At 31.7% G+C, this 19873-nt stretch overlaps 1 protein-coding gene across 7 annotated transcripts in view; it reads right to left on the bottom strand.

Moving 5' to 3' along the window:
- DGKB (diacylglycerol kinase beta) overlaps nucleotides 1-19873 on the bottom strand; it is a 698162-nt gene that overhangs the window by 160346 nt on the left and 517943 nt on the right. For all 7 annotated transcript variants that reach the window (XM_033088916.1, XM_033088914.1, XM_033088918.1 and 4 more), the window contains 2 exons: nucleotides 17312-17402; nucleotides 7794-7989 (listed from right to left, as the gene is read on the bottom strand). In XM_033088916.1, coding sequence (XP_032944807.1) covers nucleotides 7794-7989; nucleotides 17312-17402 — 287 coding nt within the window. The remainder of the gene's footprint in view (nucleotides 1-7793; nucleotides 7990-17311; nucleotides 17403-19873) is intronic.

The following is a 19873-nucleotide window of genomic DNA, read 5'->3' as shown; positions in this document are numbered from 1 at the left end:
CTTAAAACCTCAAGTGAACAAATTCCCTTTCTTTTTACCTTGCATCTACTAAATCGATTCCCAAGTCACATATTTTTTTCAAAAAGTGACTGCTACTAAAAACTCATTTTTCTCAAATTTTCCCAGGTTCATCAGGTGAAAGCAAGTTGCTCCATGTTCTGACGTTCCTACCTACCTGTGCTTTGGATTGTCTCCATTTTTCTAATTTCAATTTGTTTTCAAGAATAAGCCCTTAATAGCAATGATCTCACTTATGTATCAGAAAATACCATTTTTCTGTTTCAGTGATTACTTCTCTTTTGTATTATATCCAAAATGATTATGTGGCCCTACCAATTTTACCAATCCTCTTAAAATAATTTCTTTAATTATACTGCACGTCAGATTTTCTTTGGAAAATTGTAACGCATGTCAGATTCTGAAAATTTGAACATGGGGATGAAGGGCAATAATGTCAGCCACAAAAAGGTATGTCATATAGCTCCAGAAGGGATATAGGAATATCCTGAAGAACATCACATATAGTTTCAATTGTTCCTAAAATATTAACTTATTCAATGCATGATTCCTGCTTTCCAAATTTCTAGGAGACTAGTAGTTTCTGTGAAGTTTCTATAGGGCCATGGCAAATAAATTTCATAAATGCTTCTCCATAATATATATGCTTTTATAGGCCAAAGATAAAGACTGCAGAAGTCTTATATTTTGAAATACATTTCTATTTTTACACACAAGAAATATGTCTTACATGCTCTAATTTCTTTTTATTTCTATTTTATAAACTTTAGAAGCATGAGTTTTGTAAAAACAAAACAAATGAAGTCACCACATTAAGATATCCAGGTATAGGATGCAATCTTAAATTGCAAACAGGAATTTTTGTATTTAGATAGCTTTATTAAGTATGTCCTATTCTATGCATTATCCATTGCTGGAGAAATTCAAGGGAGGTAATCTAAAAACACACAATTAGAAACTCATTTTGCAATATCTCCTTAAAGGTCACTAGACAGCAAATGTGTGTACCTATATCTATTTTCAACCAATGAAATTATCATAGTATTAATATATCCATATATTTTTGTGAAATGCTACATCTCAAATGCCATTTTTTTCCAACAATTTTAATATCCAGGTAATAATAATGCAGCATGAAATCCTTTTCTTGTTTCTAAATTTAATTGATTTAATCACCGAATCTAAATGCTTGGAAATTGTTCTGCTTGCCGGTGTTTGAATGCCAAACACATCGTCTACAGTTCTAAAATGAACGTTGCAGTTATATTTAGACAACTTAAAACACTTCATTCTAAATTACCCTAAATAACCCATAGAAATATCTAGAAACAATGATAATAATGGATGACATATGTTCATTACCATCAAATTTCAGATAAGTATAACTTCTACGAGGTATAGAAAATGTTAGTCTTACTATTTAAATGCTCTTTGTGAAATTATCTAGTAGGCAATGCAATGCACAGCACACAAACATTAATCTCAACTCTTCCAGAACTCACCATCCCCAATTTAAAGATGAAGACATCAGAGCTAATAACCTTATTTATCTTCAGAGACCAAATAAATTCAAGTTTTGCCAAGGTTTCACAGACATCAACTCATTTATTTTCTTTGATCAATTTGGCTTGAATTGACTTTGTATCCCTGCTTCTTGAGAGTTTTCAAAAAATAATATTAATAAAGTCATTTGATATAGAGAGATTCCTTGACAGCCAATCAGACAAATAGTCTCTCCTGTCTGGCTCCTAAAAAGAATCAGGGTTTTAGTCTTTCCTAGCAGAGTGCACAGACATAAAATAAGGTAGGGTAGGTGCATGTGCAGTGTAAAGTACACAGGAAAAGCTTATTCGTGGGGACCTGGTACATAGTAAATTTTATGCAAGATGATGTATAATAAAAATATTGCTTACAGGAAGTGTTCAAAATTAGGCCTATGAAAATGATGTGAAGTGGTGAAAGCTGAAATATTAGCCTGGTGAAGTTGTCTATACTTTAGTTTTTCCTGTCCCATCATCATAATTTTTGCCATATTCATGTACCTCCTGTATTATTATTTAGTTTTGTGTTTTTTTTTGAACTCTAGTTTTACTTAAATTGATTTATTAAAAATAAAACAAAATTTAGATTACAATGATAAAATTAAAAAAGCATCCCTTTAAAGAAAAAATTAACTGTAACTGCAAATATGAACACTAGTATATTTAAAAATATTCATCTGCATACTGGTTACACCATCTCAGCAGAGTACATGCTTCACTTTGGGAAATTGTGCCCAAACAAAAGAATCAGCATTGGTAAACGGGGATGAAATCATCAAAAAATCCATGGATGACATCGTAGGCTAGTTTTTAAAATATACTTTTGTATGACAGGTACCTGGCTAGCTATACCAATATGTGGAGGTAGAGAGTCACCTAGTTAATGAGGTTATAAGCGGGAAGCCCAGCTGCTTCTGACAGTACCTCCCTTAACTTCTGACAAAAGTTTGAAACTCTATGGCTTGAATATAATTACTTTTGCTCAGTGGTTTTCAAACTTTTTAAAGCAGTCAACTTATTTTTTTATTTTTTCAAATGAAGCAGTATTTTTTTAAAAATAGTAAATAAAAGAGAAAATTAGAATTTTATTTGTATAAACATATTTTAAAGCTTTAAATTGTTAACACTCTCAATACAGTCAGTCTATGATAGTAAAGGGGTTATTTTGATGAAGACAGTTGCAGTGTCACGGGCATCCTATTTTCCATTGATTGCTGCATTTTGTTTTTGTACCATTGGGAATATTCTGATCCAGGCAGATAAGTAATTGTAAGTGATATGAACTTTTTATGGTCGTCTTGTACCATTTTGATTTCCTTAATGGAAAGTGGAATAGTTGGACTTGTAGCTTCAAAACTAAAACCATTAGATTAACTATCGTGTTTCCCTCAAAATAAGACCTAGCCAGACCATCAGCTCTAAAGTGTCTTTTGGTGCAAAAATTAATATAATACTCAGTCTTATTTTAATATAAGACTGGTATAATATAATATAATATAATATAATATAATATAATATAATATAATATAATATAATATAATATAATATAATATAATATAATACTGGGTATAATACAACACGATACCGGGTCTTATATTAATTTCTGCTCCAAAAGACGCATTAGAGCTGATGGTCCGGCGAGGTCTTATTTTCAGGGAAACAAGGTAAAAACTGCTCACATTACTTGAGAGGCCCTCACTGGTTAAAAAATACTTCCCAAAGGAGTCTTTTTAATAGTTCTTCATTTTTTTCAATACAAATGTATGATACAGTGTTACTTGCTGTCTAGTTCAGATGTTCATTTGAAGTTTCAATTAGTCAAATTTATCTTAATCTGAATACTTAGCTGAAACTTTGTTTCAATTTCGTTGCTGGTTCTTTAGCTGCATTTTGAGAACGTTTATATCACAAATCTGTGATAAAAGTGCACTTGCTATATAAACTAGTACAGGCCTTTTATTTTGGGGAGCTAGTTTACTTATACAATTTATAAGCAAAACATTTTCTAAAAAGTGATTTCCATATTGATTTAAAATATTAGTATTGTCATTTTCTATTATTTCCACTGGTTATTATGCTCTGTTTGTGGTTTGTGCCAAACAAAAGTACCTAGTTTATGGGACTTTAATTACACGTGATTCACATGTGCTGTGGTGGCAATGTACCCATTTGCACAATTATTTTCATTAAATATGCAAAGATATATATATATAGTATATATATCTTTAAATGACCATTGCAGAGCAACATACTCCAGTTAATGTCACTTATTTATTTATTTACTTATTTATTTATTTGTATATAAATGTGGACATGTGTATATGTAAATCTATCTTTTTAATCTATCTCTCCATTGATCCATGGAGAAGTAAGAGGAGCAGGGGAAGAAGAGGAAGTTTCGGCTTTTTAAATTTTTTTTGTTTTTTGTTTTGGTCTGGTAACACAATGTGATGATTTGAGAATCGTTAATGGGAAAAAAACGATTTTATAGAACACACTTTAATGTATTTTTATTATAGTTTTTCTATATCATTCCAAAATATAGCAATAATGAATTTGAACCAAGTTTTTTTTACAGAACCTCTGAAGAATTGCAGTTATAACTCATTGGAACAGTTTGAAAAATAATGGTTTAGCTGAAGGCCTTTATTTCTTTTAAAATGCAAATATCTCTACTTTCATTTGCAATCAGTCATTTATACATTAATGTGAATAAATTTATTAGACATCTTTCTGAGGCTTAGATTTAATTCAGAAGAAGGGGAAGCAAAGATGACCTCAGCAACTGAAAGAAAGGGGAAAGACTGACTATTAAAGCTAAGACCTATCTGGTCTACCTCACAATTTCCTAAAGATCATGTTGTCCATATACAATACACTCATTTGTTTTTCAAAAAGAAAAAAATAAAACACCAAAAGACAAACCCACTAAGAAAGTGTCTACTGTATTACATGAGTGTGAGTATGAATATGTTTCAGAACCGCATGCAACTGTTTTAGACTATTTTGCTGGAACAATAAAGTAATTAAATTAATGACTTATAATTTTGGTCAACTCGAATTAAATCAACCATAAAATTTCCAACCAGTGAATTTATTAATTGCAGGTACTCTGATCTTATGCTGTGAGTATACTCAAATGCTGGGAGCAATTTTATTGTGCAAGAGTCCCAGATCATGTACAGCATAATATAAATGAGAATTGAATGCTCCAAACCTAATTTTGTACCTTGTGTTGATGATACCTTTTTCATTAAAAAAATAAAACACAACCTGTAAACTTTTTCTTAATTTAAATCCTACAATTAAATAAAATAATTTATCTTTATTACAAAAATTTAGTTATGTCTCTTTCCTCAATTCTTCCCCCCACAGCCCCTACCAAAAGCTTTCTAAAGTTTATGGAAATAAGCATCCATTCCAGTATAGTAAAAATTTAGAATAAATTTCAAGTTTTTATGAAGGCATATCAGAAAAATTGTTAATTAATATTTTGAGAAAGTGCTTTCTGAAAAAGAAGAAAGTTACACTATTCAATTTTTCATTTCTTTACTTAAATATTTTCTAAGAGTGAAAGACATTAATTTGAATCTGGGTTAAAGAAAAGTGTTGGACTAGAATTATATTTCCCATATTTCATTCTAAAGGCAATACTAGCGATCATTTTGTAAATTTGAAAATATAGATCTAAAATATTGATCAACCCGCACAGTAATATGATTGTTGTTTTTGTGTCAAAAAATTGAAACCAAAATCAAATGATAGAAATATTTACATTTAGGATATACATGAAAATATTTTAAACAGTAAATTTCACTCTTTACTATCAAATGATAGAAATATTTACCATTTAGGATTGAGATACATGAAGATATTTTAAGTAGTAAATTTCACTCTTTACTATCATGTACAACATTTAATAATTAAGCAAATAAATTTGAAATCAAAACTTAGAAGCATTTTGAGACACTTTTGGCTATTCTGTTGCAAAATATATCCAATTAGAAACATTTTCTTTATAAATTTAATTAAAAGGAAAAACTGATTAATATATAATAGTCTAATTTTTTTATACTCAGCTGATAATGTCACTTGTAGCAATGAAATTATAGTTAACTTGAAATAAAACTAAATCCAAACTACAGGCATAGTCGTGTAACAGAAGGAACACCAAGTTGAGCCAAATCAGTTAGAAAGACGCTTCTGTTATTGCCCACACAAGACCTTCAAAAACTCTAGTTTCTACCATTTTTCTCCATCCTTGCATTGAAAGTAAGTATTCCTAAGTCACAAGCCCTGTACGTTCTCTACAGCAGAAAGCAAGAAGATAGAATGGGAAGAGAAACCTTATCCTATAGTTAAGAGCACTGACAGTCTATATGACAGCACTTCTGGATGAATTGTCTGTGCTTTATTCAAAATGTGTATTCCTGAAAAAAGTGTTCAAAGGGGAAGAGTGAGGCCAATAAATGGCACGTCTACAGTATCTCCATACGGGGTGTATACACACTTGTCCTGGTGGGCCAAAGCTATGAGTCTTAGAAACTTTAACAGCTCAGTGGGTGAACACAGGTGATAGTTGAGCATTGAGAATCAATTCAGATACATATGTGCAATATCTACATGCAAAGGAACAGGTTATGTATTGGTATGTAATGACCAAATAGAAAAATAATCCTGGAAGTTTTTATATATACTATATATAAAACTTAAAAAAAAATTATATGGACTATGTTACTATATAATAGATATGTACTCATTGCTTTCTTAGAGAGAAGAGAGATTTTTAAGTTTGATCTTAGTATGGTCCTTGAACTAATTTTCATATTTAGACATTTTCATTAATTTTCTTAGAAATCTACTAATGTTACATTTAAACTTACACACAATATTAATGACAATGACTCCTATAAATAAATGATTACACCTAACTCCCCTCCTTTTCAAATTCACAGAGCACAAACCTACTCATTTTTTTTAATGTACTTCTCCTTCAACAAAACATCTCCTCCATGTTTTCATACAATTAGATTCATTCTGAGTATAAAACATTTTAATTAATTTGATGTAAACTTGCTTATATTAAATTACATAACACTTTAGGATTTACCTCTTTAGGATTACACATTTAAGGCCCATCAAAGCCTTCTATCATTGGCAAATTGTAACAAGCGCTACTTTGAAGAGGATACCTAATATTTTCTCCATCAATATTTGTTACCCTTATAGTCAGCTAATTCCATAAAACAGAAGTCACTGCCTGCTACTAAAACTTAAATCAGATACTCGAACACATCAAAACATAAAGCTATTTCCTACCACAATCAAGCCTACCAACCATCCTTACATTTTATTTCTTTTAAAAATATATATATTCATTTATTTTATCGGGCTATGACACCTTCATATTTCATCTTTGATACGTTGAGTTCAGCCAATATGTTTTCTTAGATATGTGAATGCCATCAATGGTATTAGGTAGATTCGGGAAGGTAAATAAGTATTATAGCTAATATCATAAATTATTAGGGCATGATCAATTATTAGAATACTATCAATTTGATATCTTTGTTTCATCAACAAGAATTAGTTGTCATGCCCCAATGTGAAATACATTACAATGGAGTTGAAAATTGTGATTCACAGCTATTCTGTCCTATTTTGTTAGTCCTTTGATCTCTGTTTCCCAGGTTTCCTATTTGTTATTAAATTTCTAGAAAAATAGCAGCATATATAACTCAAATTTGTTGTGGGATATTTGAACATTCATTATATATGGTAGATAGAAAAATAGCTCAATGGACGATAGCCTCAATGTCATAGCTGACTGAGAAAAACCAAGAACAAAAAAATCTCACAACACAATCTTAGAAAAGCCTTAATTAGGCCGTTGTTACAGCAACTCAAATATCCTGACAAAGATAATCACATTCCAGAATTTAATGTACAATATATATTATATTTTTATCCACAAAATATCCACATGTGTTTATGTTCAGTGAGAAGCTATATATCCAAAGAAGGAGAATAAAGGAGGAAAAAAGTCATTGAAAAATATAGCCAGTTTACACACATGATTTTAGAATGTATAATTTAATCACACATGCGTATCTGATATTATGAAAAATACAACTGTATAAGTATATAGACTTATACAATGGAAAACTTTAATGTTAACATAGCCTTCAAAAGCAGATTAAGATCAATTTAGCAAATAAATGTTAGAAAACTTACCTTGACTTGCAAACTTTAACTCTTTGGCATCTGTGAGCGTGGTCCTTTTGTCAGACACTTTTTTCTCTATCCGGCGATGGCTTCGTCGTTTCTTAGACTCTCCCCAAAGATTGGATCCTCCATGCATGCTTGGTATATTCAAAATAGCAATTCCTTCCAGAGAGATGTTTATTAAATCTATCTGTACGCCGTCACACTGATCAGTAAAAAAAAAAAAAAAAGAAAGAAAAAAAAAAGACAGAAACAGTAAGATATTTCATCTTTTTTTTCTTGATTTCTTCTTTTGGCATTATATCTTTATCTCTTAATAAGAGCTTTTGAATACATAATCTTGTTATTTCTAAATAAATTTTTCAAGAATACTAAGTTACTGTAAATGTCAATATGAAAGATAAAGCAGCCCCTAAAATTAATTAGTCATCAATCATAGTCATTAAAAATGATCAAATTAAATCATTAGTGTCTCTTTGTTCACAGAAAATCTTTGGGAGGGAGATATGTTAGTGTCTGAATATATAACCAGTTATAAACTTCCAATGTGTGTACAAAGATGTTGATTCTGGGAAGTTTGTTCAGATTTTAGGCATAGCTTTTAATGATTGCATCCTATTTAGAACACACTGCAAGGCACTATTGGGGGAAAGTGAAAAAACAGAATTCATAATTCATGGTCTCACTTTTTCGGGCAGAGAAAGAAGTAGCTTAAGGGACTTTTGAAAAAAAGAGAAACAACATAGAAAACAGCAATTGCAAGAGCTCTGGAGTGGCTAAGGATAGTTTCTTGGTCTAGAATAATTTCCAACACAGTGTCAAAGGGAATGAGAGGCAGAGTTGTCAAAATGAATATGGAGGACCAGGCAGGCCGAGTGAGGAAAATGCCAGGAGTAGCACTACACACAGTCTCAGCCCATCATCACCGTATAGCTGCTGTGACAATAAATTGGGAAATAAAAGCCATCAGGCAGGCAGATCTGTTTTGTTTTGTTTTGTTTGCCTGGTGACAAAGCACTGTCTTGATTTTGAAATATATGGAACTTGCTAACAGACTATGCTTTGCAATATTCAGAATGGTCACTTTAAAAAAGAAATAAATAAAATTTGTTCTGTTCAGGGTTTCCATTGATGGCCATGTGTGGAGAGTGACAAGGCCATACTGTGTTTTGTTTGTCTTTTTTGAACTATTTATTTATTCATTTGCTTTGAGTTTTCTAAATGGTAGTAATTTTAAATATATCCCAGATATTGTTCTCCCATGTTCAGTTTATAAGTCAGTACAAGAAGAGATGTAAATATATAACATTTTGTTTTACAAAGAACTTTGCTATGGAAATGCATTTCATAACGTGAGGTATGTCTGCAGTGGGATTGTTTTATTTGCCATGTCTTGTTACAGAAAAAAAATGGTAATAACTTCATCATTCTTTCTCAAGGCAATCAGGATTTCTGAACCTAGAAGAGATAATGCTCCACCAAAATGATAAAAACAGAAAACATAAAAAAATCTCTTTTTCCACATTTGCCTCATCACACTAAATCTAATACTGTAACTTGTTCACTAAAATATAAAAACTGTGAAATAAAGAAACACATCTTGAGCCTACTTGGCAGGGCTAGAAACCAATTCTAGAGAAGGTGCCAAGTTCTCATTCAATTTGTTTCAATGAGGGTGAAACCAAGGTCTGGGTAATGCCTTTCCCCCCCCTTCTAAACAAGTGTTTTTGTTTTTGTGTTTTTTTTTCCTTTCCTCCTTTTCATGTATTAAATTAAGATGATTTCTTTTTACTAAAGAATTCTGCTCATGTGTATACTCACTTACCACTACATATTCTAGATAAACAGATATTAATTTCATAATTAAAAGTAATCTTGTGTAAATACCCTGCAGGCCTCAATGAATCAAACACATACTGTGTGTCAGGCCTCCCACTGTCTTCAAGTGGAATGTACTGGCTGGATAATTAGATAGTACATATTTTTTAACCTTATTTGCATGCATATTATATCTTTTGCACACTGACAAGCAGCAGTAACAACAAAAGTCAGATTACCACAGGGAATTCCCACAAAGAAGTCTTCATTCCTTATAATTTGCAGCCTAAATTAAAATAATTTGATCTTTGACAAGGATGAAATGTCAAGCAGAAGGGGGTCCTCTACAAGCCATGGCCTGTGGCTTCTGAAATCTGCCTAATTTATGTCAGTCACTTCTTAATACATATTTAAGTATTACACGAAAAATATGATAAATATGCAACCTGACACCTTTGGTATTTCCCTGCTGTTAATTTATAAAGGTCTGGTTTCCCCCAAACTGACTAAAATCATTTAAATAACAGAAGAATTGCGAAATAAGCTGGAGTTGGGGCCTGGCTTCCATTTTCACTCGATATTGAACACAGCAGGTAGTATACTAAGACAATTATTTGACGAGTCCTTAGAACCCCACTGTGACAAGTTACTTTCAGAATTAGGGAAGTAGTCCTTTGTTCATCTGCAGAAAAGGAGAGCATGTTGCAAATAGGATTTTTTTTTTTTTAATTGAACTAGGAAAGTTACATGTGACAATTGAGAAACATCATTGTATACTCTTATTCATGTTTTCACTCTTCAGAGTCTTGTCAGGTGTAGTTTTAAGGAAACAGAGTAAGTAGCTCTCTGAAAAAAACGAAGGAAAAAAAAATGGTCAAGGAGTGTCAACAAAGAAGGAATGAAGAACACGGAGGTTCCTGTGAGAGAGCAGGACAGTTAATGTCCTTACATAAATTGCTATTTATTAATGATTTGTTTCCACTAGTTCTTGACCCCAGGCTACCTTCCTCTGTTTGCTTTAACATTATGTTCATTAGTCTGGAAAATTTCAGGGCTAGTTCTGATGGAGACCAGGAATTGTAGCACACCGGTTGAGTGCATAGAAAAATAAAAGCTGAGGTGAAGGCTATGAAATATAAACAAGTTATAACACTGTGTCAGATAATATTTTCATCCACTTTGAAGATTTATGATTTTTAAAAAGGTAGCTACAGAGGAAGAGAATATAAAAGCTTAAAAGCTAACAGCCTCGGTTAGTCAATAAATCCTGAATATTTTTATTATGGAGAAAAAAGGTCGTTAACATATAGTACTATGGGAGCTATTTGCAGAGTGCAAAACTGTGATGCCATTGTCCATTCTTTTCAGTTTTAAAATAGAAGGTTTCATTACAGACACAAATTTACCTAAAAGAAAAGATGGTTTAAAAAAATTTGCCAAGGTATTTTAATCTTAGTTTACAAATATACCCTGAACGATACCATATGCATGTTAAGGTCAAGCTTTTATATGTAAATTTAGTGTTTCAGATTCACTTAACATGTCATTTGATATGAAAATTCAAACATGTGAAGAACCCTGGAGAGCTATAAATGCGGACAATAAATTTGATGAGATACAATTAATGATAAACTAATTTTTTTTCATAGTGAGTCTAATTCTATGACAAGGTCAGATAAAAATTATTTGAAATTTTACTCAACGAAACATAAAAAAAAAACATTGCTTTGTTCATTGTATAAAATAGAGTAAAATAGATTACTGTAAGCTTATTTTTAGGAGAGTTTCTGCAGACTCATACAAATTTATAAGACAAACTTATTTGTGTTTTTGCTGAAAACCACAGCAGCAAACCTAGAAATTAAAACAGGCATATACAAATGGCTTGAAAGTATCTCTTCTGATATGTGATGTCTAAGGTACTCTACATTTTCCCAATGAATAAAATGCATTTTTTTGGAAATATGTTTCATAAGTTTTATCTATAAAACACAGTATAATATTGGAGCTCAGAACAAGCCTTTTAGGTAATTTTAGTAATATTGCTGGTTCAAGATATCAAGGATTAGCCATAGTATTAGCAGAAAATCAGTTTAGTTTTATGCTTTTCTTTTTTGGTAGATTCTGTGAAAGCTAGAAATTATTGCTGGAATATTAGAATTCTTACCCAACATACTTTATTAAAAATAACTTCTGGTAAACACAGAACAGAATTTTCATCTTTTGGTCATTCACTCCCCTTTTACCTGTCACAGTTCTTCCTCACTCTCTCCACTATGAAAAACTATGATGTATCTACCTTGACGGAATTATAATGCTATGCTTCACCCTCAGCACATTTCTTATTCTTTTCTGGAATAAGGAGTTATTTTTTGTTTTGGACTTAATGAGTCCAACTTTGGTTTCCTATGACTGTCTTTGTTGAGGTCCACATTGTATCCCTTCATCATTGCTTCTAGAATTTCATTGCAAAAAACATCACCTGGGAATCTTTAGAAGAGACGGTAGTTGTTTTAAGTATTCTTATATCTTAAATATCCTTATATCACACACATACACACACACACACATGCACAGAGCAGGAAGAAACTTTTGGAAGTGATGGATATGTTGACGGCATTAAGTGTGGTGGTAGTTTCACGACTATATGCTTATCTCCAAACTCATGAATGTGCATATATTAAATATGCACAGCTTTTTGTATGTCAGCCATGCCTCTGTAAAGTGGGTAAACAAAAAAAAAAAGAGAGAGAAAAAAAGAATGTCCTTTCACAAGTTTCATTTCCCACACCTCAAGACAGTGTTTTGATAGGGCTAGGGCCAGACAAAGGTCCTCTTGGTACATGTTGAAAGAGGATGGTTTCGATACAGGTGGGGCACAGACTAAATGGGGAAACTGCCTTATTGCCTTGAAGAGCTCTGGGCTTTCCAGTTACTACTGGGAGTAAAATCTTACCTTTTGAATCCTGTCAATTGATTTTGTGTCCCTGACACACTTACTGCTGTTTATTAATTCTTGAGGTCACTTCAGGTTTTATAGAAGTACTTAATCATCAAGAAAAATCTCAGTATTTTGGGATGAAAATTCTTGGCCTTAAAACATACCATCTTTCCCAGCCTCACTGACAACCACAAAACTGGAGAATGGGCTATTTTATTCTCCAATGAATTTGCCTGGTACATGAAGCAAATAAAAAAATCTATGAGCTTCATCGTTTCAATGACAGATGTTGACATGAGATTCTTAGGTACATGCCCCAAATAGTTTAAAACAAACTTTGCTTTTAATATGTTGTAATTATAAAACTTTATATTTTATGTTTTATTTTTTATCTTCTGTAACAATGTTAGAGAATAACTGAAACTCTGAAAGTTAAAAATTTCAACTTTGTTTATCTCTCTATTGCCATAAATATTACATATGTACTGCCATTACACACGTGTATATGTATACAATCTACAATTGACTTGTTCTCTTAGATTTAAACTTTTTGGAGGAACACAATTCTTATTTCTCTTAAATTATTCAAGAAAATGTTCATCTGCTCACCTTTGCAACGGAAATATAATAGAATCTCTTTAATTCATAGGATTTTGAAGAAGGCTAAATCAAATAATGTATGGACACTGCTTAGCGCCAAGCATGAGGTATAATTAATAATGGATAAATCTCAGCTATATCATTATCTACTATTGTCCCATGATATTCATATTATTCCAAACATTCAACCCATTTTGGAAACAGCTTCCTATATGAAAGAAAAATGTGAAATAAAGGATCACACAGTAAATGTTCTGTTTTGAAGGAGCTGCTGATAAAACATATACCTATTACTTGAGGTACTCTTGTCTTGAAGTGATTTTATTTTCTGTTATATATTTTCAAACCATAGTTGGTATAATTTTAGGCCAAATAGGAAGCAACAGGAAACAAAATCAAATCTCCAAATTGCTGTTTTTGTTATATTTAATTATGAAGTAACCTTGAGGGTAGAAAGGCGTATTCTGCTAATATGATAGACTGGATTCATTAAAAAGTGAGTAGAGAAGCAGATTTTGTATTATCATCCATACACACAAACATACACACACACACACACCAAGTTTTAGAATTAAGATAAATACCTAAAATTAACAGTATTTCAAGATGTACAACAATAGAATGGGGAGTGTGCAGCACTGGTTCTGATTTATAAATGTTATTGCTAAGCCAGTAAATGCAGAGCTGGCAAACCAGACTTGAAGGGCATGTAGAAACACGACCCTTAGAAGAATCACTTAGTGCTAGTTGTCCATTTTCTTGGAGAATACTCTAAATAACTTTCTGTGTACAAGGCTCTGTGAAACAAAATCACTAACTTCACCATTTATTAACTTTAAAATCAATGTTTTCCACATTTATTTGTATTCAAATGTTTTTTGCTATGTGATACAACATGTCCGTGAGTAGTTTTTACTTTGTGACACATATAACACTACACTACATAGATCAGTGTTTCCTTTTTAATGAACACTTTATTTTTTTAGAGCAGTTTCAGATTCACAGCAACGTTGAGAGGAAGGTACGTGTGAGGAGATTTCTCACACGTACACCTTTGCCCCCACACATGCACAGACTCTCCCTTTATCAACATCCTCACCAGAGTGGTACATTTGTCACAACTGATGTCCTACATTGACACATCATTATCACCCAAAGTCCATAGTTTATATTAAGGATCACTGTTGGTGTACATTCTATTGGTTTGAAAAATGTATAATGACACTTACTACCACCATCATATCATACAGTTTTGTTTTTTTCACTGCCTTAAAAATAACTTTTTACTGTTTCCACAGTTTCACCTTTTCCAGAATGTTATATGTTGGCATCATTCATTATGTAGCATGCTCAGATTGTCATCTTTCACTTAGGAAAAGGCATAATGTTCCTCCATGTCTTTTCATGGCTTGATAGCACTGAATAATATTTGTCTGGATGTACCACAGTTTATTTCCCCATTCATCTACTAAAGGACCTCTTGTTTGCTTCCAAGTTTTGGCAATCATTAATTAAGAAATATCCATAGGCAGGTTTTTGCATTGACATTAAGCTTTCAACGCCTTTGGGTTTTCAAATCCGGGGAGCATGATTGATGATGGATTGCATGGTAAGAATATGTTTAGTTTTTGTAAGAAACTGCCAAAGTGTCTTCCAAAGTGACTGTATCATTTTACATTCCCACCAGCAATGCCAGTTCCTATTGCTCCACATCCGCACCTGCATTTGGTCCTGTCAGTATTCTAATACCATAGGTGTGTAGTGGTATCTCACTATTGTTTTTAATTTGCATTTAATTTGCATTTCTTTGATGACATATGTTTATTTGTCCTCTGTATATATATATATACAAAAATATATATATATTTTTGATAAGATGTATGTTAAAATCTTTGGCCCATTTTTCAATGAGGTTATGTTCTTATTATTGAATTTTAAGAGTTCGGTGTATATTTTGAATAACAGTCCTTTATCAGATGTGTCTTTTACAAGTATTTTCTCTCCATCTGTGGATTGTTTTCTCATGCTCTTGACATTGTCTTCCACAGAGTGAAGTCTTTAATTTCAATGAAATCCAGGTTATCAATTATTTATTTCATGGATTGTTCCTTTGAATAATAGGTAAAAAGGCATTGCCACATCCAAAAGCATCTAGGTTTTCTCCTGTGTTATTTTCTAGACGTCTTACAATTTTGCATTTTACATTTAGGTCTGTGATCCATTTTCATCAAGGGTGAAGAAGGTCTGTGTCTAGATGCTGCTGTTTTTCTTTTTTTGCCTGTAGATGTCCAGTTTTTCCAGAACCACTTGTAAAAAGACTGTCTTTGCTCCATTACATTGCCTTTCCTCCTTTGTCAAAGATCAGTCAACTGTAACCACTTTTGGGATCTCTATTCTGTTCCATGATTTATTTGACCATTCCTTCACCAATATCGCACTGTTTTGAGGACTGTAGCTTTATATTATAGTAAGTCTTTAAGTCAGATCCTCCAGTTTTGTTCTCCTTCAACACTGTGTTTGTTACTCTGGATCTTTTAACTCTTCAAATAAACTTTGGAATCAGTTGTTGAAACTACAAAATAGTGTTGAGATTTTGATTGGGATAGTATTGAATATATGGATTAATTTGTGAAGAAATAACATCTTGACAATAATGAGTTTTCCTAACTATGAACTTGGACTATCTCTTCTTGATCATTTTTTTTTCAATGTGTGTTCAGTGGTAGGATAAGGTAAACAGAGGTGCAAGAGGCTTTAGAGTATCCACCTTACGTTCAACCAGAAGATATACTTATATATATATATATATTATTTTCATTTTTGCCTTCTTCTACAAATTTTCTTTGAGAATTCTGAATGTAAGATATGCTCAAAATCCACTATATAAAGAAATTTTTAAAAGATTTCTGAAAGTAAAGGGATATTTTAGATGTTTTTCATAAACATTTATGCACATATACAACTATATAAATTATAACACTACACACACACGAACAGTAATCCTTCATGAACAATAATCACTGAAAATTCATGCGGACCCCAAATCCTTCATCTTTTGTGATTCTATTCCTTTTCAGGGTTATATCTGATTCAGTCATGAAAGGCTTTTTCCATTCCATGACCACCAATTTATACTTCTAATACTTCGATTTATCTACCAATCATAATGAAAAAAACAAAACACATTACATTCTGAGATAGATAGCAGCACTTCTCCTGTTATTATCATTAACATTAAATTAGAAACGTACGATAATGAAGAACCAAGCCAGGCCATTAGGATTCTATGTGTTCCATAAATACTTTTGTTTATTAAACTTATTACCTGAATATATGACACAAATAATTTAGGTCTCAGAAGACACATTATGCATTTATTCAAAATGGAAAGTGTTGAAGGTAATATTTCTCAATTCATATCAGTCATTAGATTTTCTTGTTTTGTAATTCGGTTCCTTTGGTTTGTCTTTACCACTTATCAAAAAATAATGTTTCCATTTTCTTTAACCCCTAATATCTCCCAATAAAACTAAGTTATTTTCTATTATAACTCATCTCCCAAACTTTTAATTCTATAGCGTCTATATTTTTTCGTAGACCTATTTGCTTCAAATCTTTTGAAAATGTATTTTTCTTGCTATCTTTGCTCTCTATCTTGGCTTTTCCACGTCCTATAAAAATGTAATGGGGAAATGGCAACCTCGGGAAGTGAGAAAATCTAGTTAATGAATGGGAATGGAATGGAAAAGTATACTCTCTAACCTTTATTCATGAAAGTAAGTACAATTTTAGTGAACTGTGTTTTAAAGGTTATAAGATATTGAGACCTGAAAATACTAAGTTTTTTAAAAAAATGTATCTTGCAACTTTTCTCTTTCTGTTCAAGTACTTACTTTTATCTTACATTTTTCTATCCACACTATGCCCAGTAACTTTTCCATTGATTTCTAAAATTGTGTTTCACCTCTCATTCTTTTATACTATATTAAAATAACTCATACTCAAACTTAACTTTATACTAACATTTCAGATAGTGCTAGATTCCCAATGAGTGACAGAAATGAAATTTTAGAATCATGGGTAAAGATATGTGGATTTCTCAAAATATAACTCTTTCCATGTGCTACCATAAACATATTGATAATCAAAGATAATTTATTTTTCTTACTTCTATTTCTACAGATTCATGTAGTTTCTTGCAGGTGGCTGAGAAAGTTTCAGATGTGCCAAATTCAAAATACCAAAATTTGTTCTTCATTCTGAAAAGGAAAGAAAGAAGCAGCTTAGGAAATTATCAATAACAGGAAAAAAAAATTTAATGGATTAACCGTCTTGTGCTATAAGTCATAGAAAAGGTTTGAGGACATGTACCTTCCATAATGTAATAGATGTTCACATAATTTTCAAAGCTTAAATGTTGGTGTCAAATTGTATGATTGTCCCTCAGGGGATTACAGGAATGTATTGGTCTGACTGATTCAAGTATATCTTTGACTTTTCTATACATTGGTTGCTCAGATTTTAAAATATGATTGTAGTGCTTACTATTTTTAGCATATTCTTAGACAACTTCATTTTTGACCTGCTACTCTATAATCATAAAGAGAAAAAAAAAACAAAACTCTGGACTTTTTTGAGTGAGTAAATAAATAAATAAATAAATAAATAAATAAAACTAAATATGGCAAAATTTTCTAGATGGCTATGTATTCATTAGAAATTGGCATGATTGAATAGCATATTAAAAATAAATTTAAAAATTGTGTTATCCATAAAGATAAAATTTAGTAATTTGAGGATAAGCATGGATTATTTCATTAAGATATTGTCCTATATTATATGAATACTGGAAATTTATGATACAGCATAGAAAAACTAAAGAAGTAATACTGTTTTATTAATATAACAAAAGTTGCAAAGAAAATACAGTTTAAATCATTTAAGGATTTAATCTGGAAGTAAGATGTTCAAAATGTATTTTCTCTCATGACCCATTGACCATACATTTATTTCTTCATGAATTAATTAAATTTATGACCATTTAATGTAATTTTATAAAAGTTGACTATATTTTTATATTACCCAGTATTGAATTTAAAAATGCGTTCTATGAAAAAAAGTGCAGTTTTTAATTATATATATTCTAATAAGGTATCATGCCTTCAACTAGAAGAAAATAGGTAAAAAGAGACACATGTATTCACACACAAAGGTAAGACAGAAAGATATTTTTGTTATGCTCAAATATGCCTCTCACATCAAATTATTCTTTTTGACATAAATATTGCTATGTGCTTTTCACATTAGCATATAAAACATTTCAACCATTAAAAAGGCATTTGGCAAGGACCTCATTACTTAATTAAACTCTAGTTTAGGAAAATGATATGGAACCTAATACAGCGCTTATTATTATGCTGTACTGAATAGAGTTCTCTGATATGACATTACAAATTATAAAAGTAATCACATCTATCTGGATGTATTCAATAATATTTAGCCTCATACAAGGTTTTATTCAGTTAACAAACTTTTCATTAGATCTCCTTATATTCATGCTAGTAATCTGAAGACCAATACAGGTTTCACAGAATTGTAGCACCATAAATCCTTATTCTTTTCTAGAGAATATTTTCTATGGGTTATGGCCTATTTTCATATATCTGAGTACATAAAAATAGACGATAGCAGTTAGAACGGGGCAAACATTTAACACCAAGATCTGTGGGCCTGAACCTCCATGCAAATTTATGTTAAATTAATGCAAATATCTATTTAATAGATGTACTTTTACAAATGTATACTTGGGCTGAAGTTACATGAAATGAAAAATATTTTCCTAATGATTCATCATTCTGATGAAAAATCTATCATTCAGTATACTGAGGGGAAAATATTGCTCTGTTTGAGGCGGTCTCAAGACCACATTAGAATAATCATTAGTAGGTATTTCCTGACAGTATAGAATTATTTTCCACATTCAGCAAGTTTTCTGATAACATTTTTGTATTGGCCTTTTATCCAGACCTTTCTGGATTCATTTATTCATCATTCATTCATTCACAAATATTTGGAGAGAACATTCACTTCCATAAGTTAAAGATACAAATATGAATGTAATTATCTTTGTCTACATGGAGCTCAGGATGTTATAAGGCTATGGGCATATTCAGTAATTAAAAAGTTAATCTCTAAATGAAATATGAGCAAAGTATTGTGAAGAAACGTTTTAATGAATCAGTTACTTTTACCTCGAGGAGTCCAGAGAGCTTTAGAAGAGAAGGTGACATTTTAATAGGTAAGTAGGGGAAGACAGATGGGAGGAAGTTGAGACAACTTCTGAGCGTTCTCAGGAGGGCAGTACAACTGAAGAGAATGCTGACTGCAAGCTAACAAGGGTTTGCTTCAGGACATGTATGTCAAGTTATGGGGTTTGAACTTGAAATTATTAATAGGATACTGACAGAAGTTTGTTAGTAGTGGAATGACATGACTAGCTTAATTATATGGGCAAATAATGTGGAAATGCTGGTATTGGGACAGAAACGTGGCTACTGGAATACTACAAATGAAATATAATTAGAGGCCTAAAACAAGTGGCAAGGGAGATGGATAACAGAGGCTCAATTTAAAAGACACAAATGAGGTAGAGTCAATAGGAACTGGTGATACTAGGTTATAGGAATTTCTGCCATAACTAGGTTATCTCTGGCAGCATACGTGGGAATAC

The sequence above is a fragment of the Rhinolophus ferrumequinum genome, chromosome 20, assembly GCF_004115265.2.
Source record: "Rhinolophus ferrumequinum isolate MPI-CBG mRhiFer1 chromosome 20, mRhiFer1_v1.p, whole genome shotgun sequence".
Lineage (NCBI taxonomy): Eukaryota > Metazoa > Chordata > Mammalia > Chiroptera > Rhinolophidae > Rhinolophus > Rhinolophus ferrumequinum.
Note: the sequence above shows the minus strand (reverse complement) of the source record. Positions and strands in the feature narration are given on the sequence as shown.